The sequence below is a fragment of the Balaenoptera musculus genome, chromosome 9 (assembly GCF_009873245.2).
Source record: "Balaenoptera musculus isolate JJ_BM4_2016_0621 chromosome 9, mBalMus1.pri.v3, whole genome shotgun sequence".
Classification (NCBI taxonomy): Eukaryota; Metazoa; Chordata; class Mammalia; order Artiodactyla; family Balaenopteridae; genus Balaenoptera; species Balaenoptera musculus.
Window position 1 is genome coordinate 93,249,341 of NC_045793.1, and position 16,321 is coordinate 93,265,661.

Genomic DNA, 16,321 nt, shown 5'->3' on the forward strand with positions numbered 1-16,321 from the left:
CATCAATAAAAATAATAATAATTCTTTTAAACGTGTGATGAGGAGCCTGGAGTCATGGAGGCCACGTGTCACACATCCATGTTGAAACTATCACGATAACAGGGCTAACCTGGAGGGACACAGGTAAATCTGACTCTTCAAGGCGCAAGGACCATGACCCAAACCAGAACAGGACTGGGAGCCTGGACCAGTAGTTCCAGTATCCACCAAAGACTTTATTCTCCTTGCTGCTCTTCATGGAGTTTTGTGGATATGTTTAAGCCAAAAGACTTAAGACTTTAGACTCACTGATGTTTAAGCTTTTTAAGGTCACATATCTTTTTGAGGATCTGATAAAAACTATGGGGAAGCAGGGGGAAAAAAAGCATAAAGTGTTGCATATATTTTAAGTCTTAAGTAATACTTAATAGCACCTAACCACAGAACTGTAAAACTATTAAGAAGAGTCTGAAACCTCTTCTCAATAATCCAGTCTAACAGACTGTTGGTGTACATTTATTTACAGTAAAGCTAAAGACTGATTCCTTATATTACTTTGTTTTTAGCTGGAGCTATATTTAATCAATGCGCTAACACTAGATATCTCCTACTATGATCTTGCTTTAGTCTTAAAAATGGAGAAATGAGCTAATTATTACCTAACAAATACAATCCATTTCGTAAGAAAAATATATTTTGAAACATGCAGTAACTGCACAGGTAAATGTAAAATATAAATGTATTTTCACTCATAACTCATTTTTTTATCCTGATTTAAAAGACAATTGAATAAAGCAATAATTATAAATCTTGCTGATGAACATACAATACATAAAGATGTAATTTGTTTGACAAGTACAGCACAAAAGAGAGAAGAGGAAATGGAATTGTGTGGGACCGAAGTTTTGTATACTATTGAAATCAAGGTAGCATTAATCTGAATTAGATTGTTACAAGTTAAGATGTTAACTGTAATTCCAGGGAAACCACCAAGAAAGTAATTCAAAAAATATAGTAAAGGAAATTAAAATGGCATACTACAAAATATCTATTTAACACAAAAAAGGCAGTGATGAGGAATCAAGGAACAAAAATAAATAAAATATAAATGGTAGACATAAATCCTACTCTGTCACTAATTACATTAAATGTAAAGACATTAAACACTCTTAAAAGGCAAATGTTGGCAGAATGGATTAAAAAAAAAATCCAACTATATACTGTCTACAAGAGACACAAATTAGATTCAAAGACACAAATAGGTTAAGAGCGCAAGCATGGAAAAGATACACTATGCAAACAGTAACCAAAAGAGAGCTGCAGTGGCTATACTAATAACAGACAAAATAGACTTGAGGACAAAAATTGTTACTAGACACAAAGAGGGACATTTTATAATGACAAAACGGTCAATTCATGAAGAAGATATAAGAAATATAAACCTTTATATACCTAATCAAAGTGCACCAAAATACATAAAGTAAAAATTGACAGAACTGAAGAGAAGAACAAACAATTCAAAAATAATAGTTGAACACTCCACTACCTTACTTTCAGTAATGGATAGAACAACTAAACAGAAAACCAATAAGAAAATAGAGGACCTGAACAACACTGTAAACCAAGTGGTCCTAACACACATCTATCTATACAACACTTTACTCAACAGCAGACTACAATTCTTCTCAGATGCACATGGTACAGCCTCCAGAACAGGTCATACGTTAGGCTATAAAACAAGACTCAATAAACTTTTTACAGTTTTATTGAGATATAATTGACATATAACGTTGTGTAAGTTTAAGGTATGCAACATAATGATTTGATATACGTATGTACAAGTGGTCCCTGACTTAGGCTGGTTCGACTTGAAATTTTTCAACTTACCATAGTGCAAAAGCGATACCCATTCAGTAGAAAGCATACTTCAGATTTTGAATTTTGAAATTCTCCTGGGCTAGCAATATCCGGTACAATACAGGTATACCTCAGAGATATTGTGGGTTCAGTTCCAGACCACCACAATAAAGCAAATAACACAATAAAGCGAATATTGCAGTAAAGCTAGTCACACGAATTTTTTGGTTTCCCAATGCATATAAAAGTTATATTTACACTATACTGTAGCCTATTAAGTGATCAACAGCATGTGTCTAAAAAAACTACGTACATACCTTAATTAAAAAATCCTTTATTGGGAATTCCCTGGAGGTCCAGTGGTTAGGACTCCACGCTTTCACTACCAAGGGCCCGGGGTTCAATCCCTGGTCGGGGAACTAAGATCCCACAAGCCGCACAGCACGGCCAAATAAAATTAAAAATAAATTAAAAAAATAAAAATTACTTTATTGCTGAAAAATGCTAACCATCATCTGAGCCATCAGCTAGGCATAATCTTTTTGCTGGTAGAGAGTTTGAACTACTGCAAGAATTACCAAAATGTGACACAGAGACATGAAGAGCAAATGCTGTTGGGTAAATGGTGCCAACAGACTTGCTTGATGCAAGGTTGCCACAAACCTTCAATCTGCAGAAAATACATTATACGGGAAGTGCAATAAAGTGAAGCACAATAAAACAAGGTATGCCTGTACTCTCTCGTGATGCTGGGCAGCGGCAGTGAGTACAGCGCCCAGCCAGCCATGTGATCACGAGGGTGAACAACCAATACACTTACAAGCACTCTGTACCCAGACAACCCTCCCATTTTTCACTTTCAGTACAGTACTCATAAATTACATGAGATAGTCAACACTTTATTATAAAATAGGCTTTACGTTAGGTGATGTTGCCCAACTGTGGGCTAATATAAGTGTTCTGAGCATGTTTAAAGTAGCCTAGGCTAAGCTATGATGTTTGGTAGGTTAGGTGTATTAAATGCATTCTTCAACTTAGGGTATTTTTAACTTATGATGGCTTTATCAGGGCTTAACCCCATCATATGTCAAGGAAGATCTGTACTTCAAAATGATTACCACAATAAGTTTAGTTAACATCCATCATGTCACATAGTTAAAAACCTTTTTCTTGTTTTGAGGACTTTTAAGATCTACTCTCTTAGTAAGTTTCAAATGTAGAGTACAGTCTTGTTAACTATAGTCAGCATACTGTACATTACATCCCCATAACTTATTTATCTTATAACTCGAAGTTTGTACCTTTGGCCACCTTCACCCAATTCCCCCACCCTCCATTCCCCAATAAATTTAAAGGATTGAAATCACATAAAGCATGTTATCCAACTACAATTGAATGAAATTAGAAATCATTAACAAGGGAAATTTTGAAAATTAATAAACCTGTGCAAACAAAACAACACACTCCTAAATACCCGATTGATAAAAAAAGAAATCAAAGGGAAATTGGAATATATCTTAGATAAATGAAAATGGAAACCCAACATACCAACTCTTATGGAATGCAGCTAATGCAAGAGAAAACCAATGAAACAAAAAATTGGTTTTTTGAAGAGATTAACAAAAGTGACAAGATTTTAGCTAGACTGACCAAGAAATAGAGAGGACTGAAATTATTAAAATCAGGAATGAAACAGGTGACATTACTACCAACCTTACAGAAATAGAAAGGAATACTACTACATAAAGGAACACTACGAACAAGTATATGCCAACAAATTAAATCAATAAACTAGATGAAATGGAAAATTTCTAGAAAGACTCAGCTACAAAAACTGACTCAAAAAGACATAAAGAATCTGTGTGGACCTAAACAAGTTAAGAGATTTTATTAGCAATCAAAAAACTTCTCACAAATAAAAAACCCAAGCCTAGATTGCTTCACTGGTGAATTCTACCAATATTAAGAAGAATCAACTCTTCCAAAAAATAGGAGATGGCTCACTTCCCAATTCATTATTTGAGGCAATTATTACTCAGATACAAAAAACAGACAAAAACATCACAAGAAATGAAAAGTGTAAAACAATATCCATTAAGAATAAAGACACAAGTTCTCAACAAATACCTTAAAAAAAATTAAACTTAGAATCTAATAATCCAGGTCCTATCAAATGGGGCTTCTTCCACAAGAGACCAAAACCATCCTCTGAGTTTTGACCACACTCTCTACTAGGCATATTAAGCAATCTCACTACTATTCACTCTACAGTAAAACATACAAAATCAATGTAATTATAAACATATCTCCCAAACTCGCCCATCTCCTCTGTCATCCACCAAAAATACACAGCAGTTTTTTGAGACAAATATTTCTACTTTTTTGACTGATGCATTAGCCAGCATTATTCTAAAATTATAATGGTTTTTACAGAACCAGATTTCACAGACTCCAATCTTCTGTGCTATACAACACTCCTCATAAGGAAGACATTTGGCCCTTGATGAAACATCTCCAATTTGGCCTCCACAAAACTGATTCCTTTGAAATCTAAGTAGGCTACGTTAAGCATAAGGATATTTTTAAGCATAGTATAGGGCACTGCTTTTCACCCTTTTCTCTCTACTACATTGGAGATAAATTTATAGTCACTGGGTGGAAGAAAGCCTTATTCTCCAAATTATAACCCTGGAGTGGACCTAGGAGCTCATACCCACCACAGAATCTCAACCAAACGCCCTTCTCTAAAGCAGTGTGCTTTGCAGATTCATTAAACCTTTGAACTACCAGAGGAATTTATTAAAATGCATATTCCCAAGTCTTAATAAGAGATTCTGGTAAGTTTTTAAATAGGCCCAGGAATCTGCATTCTTAACTCACCCACTCCCCAAATGTTCCTGACTATTGAGAAAACACTACCCTGGAGGTACCTGATTTCCAGATTCCCTCCCTGTGCTTAACAGGAGCAACCACAGGCCAATACAGGTACCCAGGAGAGCCCTCTCCTGACCATGTTTCATAATGCTAGTGGTCCCCATGGTCACACGCATTTCCTAGAGGGGTGGGAAGAAAAATCTGGACAATCGTTTTCCTAGAGACTCAGCGAAGAACCCACTGAACAGGGAGCAGGTGGGAAGTTGATTTTTTGCTATAGAAACATGTAGGTTAAAGAGGCAGGATGTCCTGTACAAATGCCTCAAATATTGAGGAATTACAGGGCATGTGAAAGGTATCACACTGTTCTAGGCTGTGCTACCACGAAACGGGAGATCCTTCCAAGGCCTGGGCCATCTATGCTACTCAACTGTTAGCAACCATTACTAGGTAGAGGAAGAGACTGCCTGCTACAAAAGATTCTCTTCCAAACTTAAGATTCTTCCCAAGCTGCAAATCATCTCAGATTATTCCTAAATTCAAGATCACAGCCTGCAAAATAATCAAGTCAATGCCTACAACAGAAGTAAGTCAAGTTGCTGCCAGCCTTAACCATGTGTGTTCTCTCTCTTCTCTCTCTCTCTCTCTCATTAAAAGTTGGGAATCCAAGTGCATTCAAATCTTTTAAAGACAAACCAATGTTTCCAGATGTGTGGCATTTAAGAATTTTATAAGGGCTTTCATATTTATTTTGAGTTTCTGATGGTGTATGATAAGAGACCTTACAAATCCATAAAAGCAGATTGGGCTGGAGTTTACTGCTGTTATACAAAGGGATCTTTGTATGACAGATAATTCAGAGGGCAAGTCAGCTCTGAACCAGTGTCCTGCCTCTGTATCAAGGGGGAACTCTGACCTAGAAGGACCCTTCAACATGTGAGAGTAAAAATCTGATCACACAAAAGAGGGATTGCGACTACAGAAGGACCATCCCAGTTAGGGACCACTTTGCCACTTTGATAAATATGCAAATGGTAGAAGACATCATTTATAAAGCCAACGCTAACAGTCGATTCTCGTTATCTATTGTATATTCTACAGCTCTTTTCTTTGCTTTTTAACAGCTCTTATTTTTATCTTATTTAGTTGAATAAGGGCAAAGAGTCTGATGTTTAGAATGCTTACTGACTCCTAAAATCCCCACGCTCTTACCCTACTCCCCTTGCCTGGACATCCTTGGGATCTTAGCTTAAAATCTACCTGCTTCAGATAGGTATATGCAATCCTCTCACTCTAGGTGAGTTCCCTAGTTACATTGACAAATGGTTTTTTTCTCCTCACAGAATTTTTAATTATGATTTTTCATTAATAACTATTTAGTTATTAGTATATTCAAAGATTTATCTCTACCACCTCCTGCTGGTCTTTGTTGAATGCTATATTACAAGTGCCTAGCAAGTGCCTTTTGGGCCTTAAGATTCTTTTTTTTTTTTAATTTTTATTGGAGAATAGTTGATTCACAATGTTGTGTTAGTTTCAGGCGTACAGCAAAGTGAATCAATTATACATGTACATATATCCACACTTTTTTTAGATTGTTTTCCCATATAGGTCATTACAGAGTATTGAGTAGAGTTCCCTGGGCTATAGAGTAGGTCCTTATTAGTTATCTATTTTATATATAATAATGTGTATATGTCAATCCCAATCTCCCAATTTATCTCTCCCCCACCCCAGTAACCATAAGTTTGTTTTCTACATCTGTGACTCTATTTGTTTTGTAAATAAGTTCATTTGTACCATATCTTTAGATTCCACATGTAAGTGATATAATATGGTATTTGTCTTTCTCTGACTTACTTCACTCAGTATGACAACCTCTAGGTCCATCCATGTTGCTGCAAATGGCATTATTTCATTTTTTTATGGCTGAGTAATATTCCATTGACTATATGTACCACATCTTCTGTATCTATTCCTCTGTTAACGGACATTTAGGTTGGTTCCATGTCCTGGCTATTGTAAATAGTGCTGCAATGAACGTTGGGTGCATGTGTCTTTTAGATTCTTAATAAATGATTCTAAATGAATAACTGAATTTTACCAGGTTGATTTCACAACCGAATATATTAACTATTAGAATATGTAAATTTAGCATCCTTTTACTCAACAAGTGTCAGGTGCCGTTAACAAAAATGCATTTATTCATAGGTTCATGTGTATTTTATTAAATCATTATAGGCACTTTAAGATAGAAAAAATGTGTATATATGTGTGTGTGTACATATATATTTTTTTCAGGTTCTTCCCACTTATTAACTAAACTTTCAACTAAAGAACTATATGAGAATAAGATGAAAATGACTAAAATCATGGTTTTCTGATTTTCGTACATCTAAGTAGCTTCAGGGTAATCAAAATTTATATAAAAGTATATTATGCATAGCAAATATTTCAAAACTAAGATCTTTTTCATGGCTTTATCCAACATTATTCCTAATAAGAGATTTACTCAATATGTATTCAGGAAATATATTTACTTAAGCACTACACTTAAATTTAGACTTACTTTGAATCAGTAAGAATGAAGTTTCAGCTTCACTTATTAAAAGTTGGCCTGTGGATGTGTTCAGGAAAACGTGATTACTCTCATGTTAATCTTGCACAATGCTGTGTATGTAGTCTTATTATATACTTTCATCAGTGAATTCCTCAAACTGTGATGATGACAGCTTCATTATGTAAATGTTAGCCATTATAGAGAATATCTGGAAAATTATATCTGCAACATAAGAAATCTTTACATCTGTTATCCCTTCATACAAGCCCACAGGCTCAGTTATTTCCTCAGGAGTTCTACTCAGACAGCCCCTAATTTAAGTGGCTAGAAAAATAAAAAATTGTGTTTGAAGAGTCAAGTGGAAATTCCCAGACCTTAAAAAGTCAGAACATATTTTTTTAAATACTCTTTGCCTTCTCGACTCATCCCCTCACAAAGTGCTTCACAACATTTTTTTGAAACTTAATCACACACACACACACACACACACACACACACACACACACCCTTAAATGGACCGATGGCCCAAAAGAAAGTCAGCTTACAGGAAAGGATGCTGGAGGTCCTCTAAGGTAGTATTCCCAAACTGCAGGCTGGAAATCAATTTGGTATGTCCCCTAAGCATGTTATTAAAAACAGAACAGATTGGAGTGGCATGGAATGGAATGGATAATCAGTGTTTGCTGATATTGAATTTCCTAACTTAGAAACCCTGACATGATGGGAAATCTTGGAGCGAGAAGCTGTGTATGTAAAAGTATATTTGGAAATAATAAGCCCACTGATAAAGAGCTCACATATTTGGAGCTCAGGCATGCTGTGACACAGTGGCCATAGTTGAGTATAATCCCAGAGAGAAAGACTTCCTGGCCCTGCCCTCACTGTGAGAACCATCAGTGGGGCCACCATGTTCCTGACACACTGCAGTGCTCACCCTGGGGGACAAGAGTGACATCTGAATGCTGGATTCCCTTTTAGAACCCTTTTCCATAAGGCCATCGTAAAAACCACAGACTTCTTTAGAGAAGGGACCCTCCCCATAGGATTTCTGAACTTATCACAGGACGGGGACCCCAGGGAGGAGTAAGAGATTCTCATGATACACTGGATGTGATGTTGAAACCATTTAATTAGAGTATTTTTTTTAAATGGGACCTAATTTTATACCTCTAGTAAAGTGGACCATATTATTTACACAAGTATTTCAGGTATTTTAAGTTGTATCAGTCCATAGACAAGCTGACTTTTAAAGTATGATTTATGGAACACACACACATACACAATATGCTATGTTGTAAAGGATAATGATAACTCTTACTAATATTAAAATCTCAGTCCCTACAGTTCTAATTCCCTATTCCTGGAGAAAGAAGGATGCATGGGTATGTGCGTGTTTATGTGTAAAAAAAAATGAAGAAAGAAACCTTACTGTCAAGAATGTCCTCAGAATTATTTTTAGTTTTGTCAGTTCCTAATACAGCCAGAGAAAATTATCTTAGTAGATGAGAAGGTATAAGCTTGTACAATGTAGAAGCGGACAACAACAAAGTCTTCTGATGATCTTAAAAGGGGAAACCCTGGATGTGTCTCAGAGACTCAGTCTCCAAAGTGTCCTCAAACGTAAACATGGTCATACAAGCTACTCTTCCACAGACAAGGCCCTGGGATCCATGGAAAGTGTCTCCTGGTCAGAGCAGGGTATTCCTTCTCCCATTCAATCTGCATAAATAAACAAACACAGGCACGTACACATCAGCACATGCACACACAAACACCATCCACATGTCTCCCTTTGAGAACAAACCAAGATGTGGGCACCAGCAAGGCAGCAATTTTTTTTAAAAAACCCATAAATGTCACACAATTAGGCATGGAAGGAGACTACACTCTTTTTCTTGCCATATCACACAATCAGCGTGGGGTTGAACCACAGGATTTTACCAATATTTGACTGTTTGACTTACAAAAATAACAATTTAGTACAGTTCAACCTAGTATTGATGGAGTTCCCACCATCCTCAGAACTCATAAGGTTAATTTTATTTGATATACTACCTCCACAAAATGACAATTCAAATGACAGTGATACATAGTGACACCTTTATGATAATTTCACAGAAGTCAGAGAAAGAATAATGTGGAAGGATGCTTTCAGACAATGTGTTTGCAGGGTTGGGAAGGAAACTAGCAAGAACATACAAAGTCAAATCATCACCGAGTACGTACAATTCACAAGACATTTGGTCCTTGTCCTCAAGCAATTTACTCGGGAAGTTATAATGCAAGAAAAAAATCGCACCTATTATTTTACAATAATTACTCAGGGCAGATAAACTGGCACAAAGAATATCAAACAGTGCATGTCTTTAGAGTTTAAATAGCATAACTCTCTTATTAAAACAAAAAATAAAAATCTAATGCTGAAAAAGGCTAGTATTATACCAAAGGCTTCCCTGCTCACTAGAGTCACATTAAAAAAATGTTTAAATCTTAAAAAATGTTTAAACTGCTCCACCAATTTAAATATTGCATAGAGGTCAAGGAGGCTTAAGACCAAATAAATGTCACTGGATTTCACAAATGAATAAAGATGGACAAAAAATTCCCAAAGGGATTAAATATTTAAGTAAAAAAGGCCTCTGGATAAACAGGCAGACTGACTGTATGTGTTTATATCTGTCTCCTCCCCAAACCCAACAAAAAACAGCAAAGGAATAAAAAGGTATGAACATACATGGATAAAAAGAGGAGAGGCACTACTAGTGGATGAGTTCAATACATTTTACAGAAGCAGAAAAGTAGATAAAAGAATGGAAACAACTCAGCAGAATAGAGAAAGCTACTTTTTAAAAGTGCCTGTACAGGCAACCAATGAAAAAGCAGCCAATTCTCACTGCACAGTCACACACACAAACACACTCCGGCTTAAAACCTGGTTCTACCAAGTACTACAGAAAGTGAGGCTAAAGCACAACAATGACAATGGGGGACAGCCATTAGATGTGCCTTCAAGTCCCTTCCTCAACCCCAACATTGGCAAGGAAAGACCCAGGATGACAGCTATGTAGCAGGCCTAGAAAAAAAAAATCAGCCCAGATTACAGCAAAAGGGCAGAGGCTCCAAACAGAGGGGAGTTGTGGGTGGTGTCGCTCACTGGAGGATATAATTGCATTACCTGATATATTGAACCTTTGATAATGATATTGACAGGCATTTGACAGAGCTGATGAAGCAAGAACAAACAATTCTAAATAGTTCATAAAAAAATAAGCAAACAGAAATAAAGGCTATTATTAACTCTAGGGAAACAAAAAGCTGTATGGATAAACCTAATCTTCAGATAAGACTTCATTAAAATTTTAAACACACACAAAGGGCACCATTAAGAAAGTAAAAAGGCAAGCCACCTTCTAGGAGAAAATATTTGCAAATTGTCTATCTGACAAAGGATTCATATCCTGAATATATAAAGAACTACATACCAAGAAGAAAACAACAAGCAACCCAAATAAAACACATAGGCAAAAAACTTTAACAGACACTTTGCAAAAGAAGATGCCAAAATAACCAACAAGCATTATACAAGAAAAGATGTCCATCAGGGAAATGATGGTAAAGGAATTAAAAAGGTATGAACATAAACAAGACAAAGAACAGAAGAGACATGAGGGAAGACAGATATCTGGTTTATAACAGAAATGTTCTATAACTTGATCTGGGTGGTAGCTATATGGAAATCCATATACATAAAAATCCACCGAGCTGAATATTAAGATTTGTACACTTTAGTCAACAAACATTATACTTTATCTGATGTTATCAAGTAAGCTTTTTTAAAAATTTTTATTTTATATTGGAGTATTGTTGATTAACAATGTTGTGTTAGTTTCAGGTGTACAGCAAAGTTATTCCGTTATACATATTCACGTATCTATTCTTTTTCTATACTTTAATTTTTAAAAAATACAATCCTCAGCAATCAACAATTTTTGCTCTATTATTAGGGGATATGGAAGTAGAAGGATGAATGTAAGAGAGCTAAATCTTTACCGGTCTTCACCAAATAAGAAAGGATAGATCCTTTCCTATCTTAAGCTTATTTGTGATTAGTAATAGCTGCCTCTGGGGAAACAAGACTGGCAGTTGAGGAAAGGAGAGACAGGGGACTGCTATTTTTCATAATAAGCCTTTTACTAATATTTGATTTTTTTAAACTGTGCATATATTAACTTGATGGGAAATTTTTAAGTGAATGTTAAGTTATAAGCTCTTAGCTACGTGATTATTTACACAACCACGGGGCAGAGAAGGCCTTTGAAGTGCAACGCGGTGGACACCTTTCATTTTGCCAGCGCAGTGCCCATTCCCTTTTCTGTGCTCTGATTCTCCCTCCTCCACCAACAGTACAGATGGTCTAGGGGAAATTTCTCCACCCCAGCTTCCGTAGTAGCCTGTGACTCAGGCCCAATCCAACCCATGGCCCTGGCCCTCGGCCAGAGATATTTTCTTTTCCAGGGATAGGCACAAGCCCAAATTTGGGCCGATGAGGGCTATACTGAGGAGTTATCTGTAAATGTGGCCTAGCCTAGAGGGGCTGGCAGCCACATTGCCACCAAAAGAGAAGAACGTGCCCAAGAATGGGGCTGACAGGATGGACAGCAGAGATGAGAGATGGGGAAAAGACACCTGAGCCCTGATGCCTGTGGTTGAGCCCCGGTTCCATGCAGGTCTGAAGTCTGTCTTCCCCTGCCATTTTCATAATTATAAGAGGCAGTACCACGTAAGGAGGAAGTATTGGACTGCGTGGCTTCAAACTTCAGCTTTACTGCATACTGTGTGACCTTGGGCCTGTCACTTGACCTCTTCCTAATCTATAAAATAGGAATAGTAATGGTACCAACCTCATAGAATCAATTGAGTTAACATGTAACACACACACCTATGCGCATATACAAACATATATTTATTAAAATCTCATTTAAATTTATGTGTGCAAGAACCATATTTTTACTTTCAATTAAATCCTCTTCTTTCCTTAAGCCAGTTTGAATTGAGTTTTCTGATACTTACAAGTGGCAGGATCCTAATTCAACAGCCAAAAGAGAAACCATGCAAAATCAATGGATAGATTTAAGCAAATATATAAAACATACACATAATATAAACATAAATGTGCTCTATAACAGAAAAAAAATCCTCAAAAAATTAAAAAGTAAATAGAAAAGGAAGAAATAATGTTTGGATTGATAAAGTTTCTGCCCTTACAAATAACAAGATGGAGATGCTACACAAAATAGGCACAAATATCAACACACAATTCACAAATGACACAAAACAAGAACGCAAGAAACTAATGTTCGGGTTTTAAAAATCAAACATGAAATAAACAGGAACTAACTTTTTCCGATGTGAAATCTAAAGAGTGCTTTAAATTTTATTATCTGGTGTTGGCAAATGTCCCATGGACTGCTAGTGAGAATGTAAACTGACACAACCTTTCTGAAAGGCAATCTAGCTACAATAAAAAGCACACCTTTGACACCATAATTCTTCTTCTAGGAATTCATCTAAGGAGATACTTAAGAGTGTGTGGGAACATTTTCCCTATAAGTTTTCTCACTGATTGTATTTATATTCGAAAACACTGGAAACTGAGTGTCCAAAAACAGGGGGTCCATTAAAACTCATACATATCCAATACTGTTCAGTCACTTATAATAGTGATGGAAAATATGTACATCTATTGAAGAACGTTCATGATTATTAAACGAAATAAACAAGTTACAAAACCATATAGGATGCGCCTGTTTTAGTTGTATAAATATATACACACACGTAAGGAAACAAATGTACTGGGATACATATCAAATGACTGTGAAATCTCTGAGTGGTAGAATTTATGTGTCCTAATTTGTTGGTGCGTTTTTTTTTTCCCCTTATATATGTATTTCATTCTTTCTCCAATGAACCTTTACAAACTTTCAATAAGAAAAAATGTACCTTAAATTCATAGAAAGCCATAAATTACCTCTTAGTGTAGTTTCAGTCATGCATTTGGAGCCAAAATGCATGCAAGCTGTTAGGTGGAGTACAGGTGATAGAAAAGTCGAGGGAGTGGACAAGCTTTTGAGAAAATGTGGTGGTAGAAACAAGGAGCAAAGGGTCTCAAAAACATACATAGCATATCATTATTGCAGTGGAGCATCTGGATAAGAGGAGACCGAAGATGCAAAAAGAAGGAATCACTGGGGGAGATGTCTTATGAAGCCCAAACAGCAACACAATGCTTTCCATTGTCCCACAGCTTCTGTTTGGGCTCGATTGGGCTGCCTTATCTGGATTCCCACATGCCCTTCTCCCATGCGCTGCATGGGCTCAGAACTTACCCAGGGGCAGAACCCATACTCTCAGCCTCTTGGTGCCTTAACCCCCTAAGCTAAGTACAACAGGCAGTTTTCATCCGCAGCTTTCCCCAGGGAAGAAAGTAGGACACTTGAAGCCCTGGCTCAAGGCTCCCCTAGGCCACCTTGATTAACCACCAACCACAACTGCAATCATAATACACACCATTATGAAAAAGTGAGTTTTCAACAATTCATAAGGGTTTGAATGCTAAGTCAGATTACATTTTCTTTTCAGTTATTTCTGGCATATTAACAGCTGGTGACCTAGATTAAGAAATAATTTAATATGTCAAAAGGCAAACTGTATCAATAAATTCCCTCACAGATGGGAAGTGGATTCAATGAAAAGCTTCAGACCTAAAATTCAAGTACTTACTTGGAAGGAGGGAGAGGGTGGGGAGGAATATCTACCAGTGCGTGAAATGAAGTATGGGAAAATGATGACAAAACCTGGCCAGGATCCCAGCAGATCATGGCTACTTTCTGCACAAGTAGCCAGGGACTGGAAAGGGGCAGGAAGCCTTGTTAATTCAGCTGCTAAAGGAGCTGCAGGAGGAGCTTCAGGATGAGCTTGGGTAGATATTAAAAGAAATACAATCCTCTTACTGCGTTGAGAGCATGCATGTGTGAAGGGAGGGCCTAGAGGCAGGCACCCAGCCTCTGGGCATGCGGACAGGCAAAGGAATCAGTGCCCCCTTCAGCTGAGTTCATGGGGGTCAATGGGAACTGGGGGGTGGGGCGGCCTGAGCCTAAGTCTGAAAAGGGAAATTCACCGTCATAGTGGGCAACGCAGCAAACCTGACTTCCAGTAAAACAGGAAACCGCTAAACATCCAGAATCCCAGGGATGGAAAATAGTTCCACGTGAAAGAGAACACAGTTCAAGTGACACAGACCGCGGGGCTCATTAGCCGGTGTCCATTTTCAAGTACAATGCTTCATCTACAATATGAATGTCCTTTGCCCGGGACACAAATGAAGACCTCAGTGCTGGCCAGGTCTTGATGCCAAGCAGTGGGCAAGGAAGCCAGGAAAGCCCAGTGCCTGCTACTGTACCTCTCCAACTGCTCGGGGCTGGGCTTGATTTGGACATGACGTTCATTTGTGCCCACCTCTCGGGGAGAAAAATAAATTACTGTGACCAGTCTTGAGGGGCTTGTGAAACACCAGGGAACCCAACCCGTGCAACATGGATTTTCTTTTTTTTTTAATGCAATAAAACGCCCTCCTCTGTGCAAAAATATGCAGAGAACTGTTAGGTTCAGGTCATATTTATTTTTGACCTTCCAGAGAAGGACACTGGCGTCAAAAGGGATACACATACAGAGAGACCCCTCAAAAAAAAAAAAAAAAAAGGAAGAAAAAACGAAATAAGTGTGCATCTAGATCTCGGTTTTGAACTTCAGGATTCACTCCACAGTACTGTATTAAAGCCCTTGGCTCTTCGCGATCAGCCTTCTTAATCCAAACAGATTTCTTCGGAGATAGCTTCTGTGCTAAATCGCTCGTTCCTGCTGCACTCAAGTAGCCAGGAAATCCCGCCGGAGGAAGGACAGCGCCGCAATCTCCCGCCGGGACCTGCGGGCCGCGTCCCCAACAGCCGCCTGCGGGCGCGCGGCCAGCGGGCGCCGGGAGGAAGACGCGCTCAGCTCCGGGAGCCGCGGGCGACCCGCCACACCTGCCACAGCTCGTGCCGGGCGCCCGCCCAGGAGGGCGGGGAGCGCGGCCAGCCGCGCGGGGAGCGGCGAGGCAGCCGGGAGACCCGGGCTGACCCCGCGCCTCCCGGGACAAGGGCTGCGCGCCCCCGGCGCTCCCGCCTTCCCGCCGGCTCCCCGCAGCGCCGGGTGCCGCCTTGCTGCAGTGGCTGCGGCGGAAGACAGGGTGTCCCCGCGACCCCGGCCCGGCCTTCTGCGCTCCCCCCCACCCCACCCCCGCCCGGGCCGGCTCGGCCCTGCCCGCCGCGTCCCCGCCACCCGCTTCTGACCTTTTCCTGCGCGCGGTTGAGTCGCTTCTGGACGTTCTTGGCGAAGATGCCCGTCTTGATGTCGGCCATGGCTGCGGGTCCGCGGAGGCTGCGAGGAGCGGAGCTGGCGGCGAGGAGGAGCGGGAGGAGGATGAGGAGGAGGAGCGGGAGAGGAGGAGCGGGAGAGGCGGCGAGGAGCCGCCGAGCGCCAGAAGGGGTGAGGGAGGGGCGCGGCGGCGGGGACCCGCTTAAAGCGACAGAGCGGAGGCGGGACGCGCCGGGCCGGGCGGTGACACGGGTGGCGAGCTAAAGAGAGAGAAGAAGCCAAAAGTCGAAATGCCCAGAGAGCGCCCACAGTGATGGAAGAGGAGATCTGGTGGAGAAAGGGAAGGGAGCCGAGCAGCAGCCGCAGGGCCCGCAGCAGCTCCGGGGTTCTCTGAAGGCGGAGTTTGTGGTGGGGGAGGGTGAGAGGGGCCCCAATTCTCGCCAGCAAAAAAAAACAAAAAAACAAAAAACAGGCGGGTGTGGGCGGGGGAGTTGGAGAAGAGGGAAGGAGAACCCCGGGAAGGTGGAAGTGGAGCAGCTCCGAAATGGAGGGGGTTGGGCTGCGCTCCCTGGAGGACCCGCTCGATGACCCCAGGCAGGGAATGCACCCCTCGATTAACTGTGTGTTCAAGAACACACT

At 39.7% G+C, this 16,321-nt stretch overlaps 1 protein-coding gene across 3 annotated transcripts in view; it reads right to left on the minus strand.

Annotated features, from left to right (window-relative positions):
• AMPH (amphiphysin) overlaps positions 1-16,059 on the minus strand; it is a 179,786-nt gene extending 163,727 nt beyond the window's left edge. For all 3 annotated transcript variants that reach the window (XM_036864432.1, XM_036864433.1, XM_036864431.1), the window contains exon 1: positions 15,658-16,059. In XM_036864432.1, the coding sequence (XP_036720327.1) occupies positions 15,658-15,726 (69 nt within the window). In that variant the 5' untranslated portion in view covers positions 15,727-16,059. The remainder of the gene's footprint in view (positions 1-15,657) is intronic.
• Between the last annotated feature and the right edge of the window lie 262 nt (positions 16,060-16,321).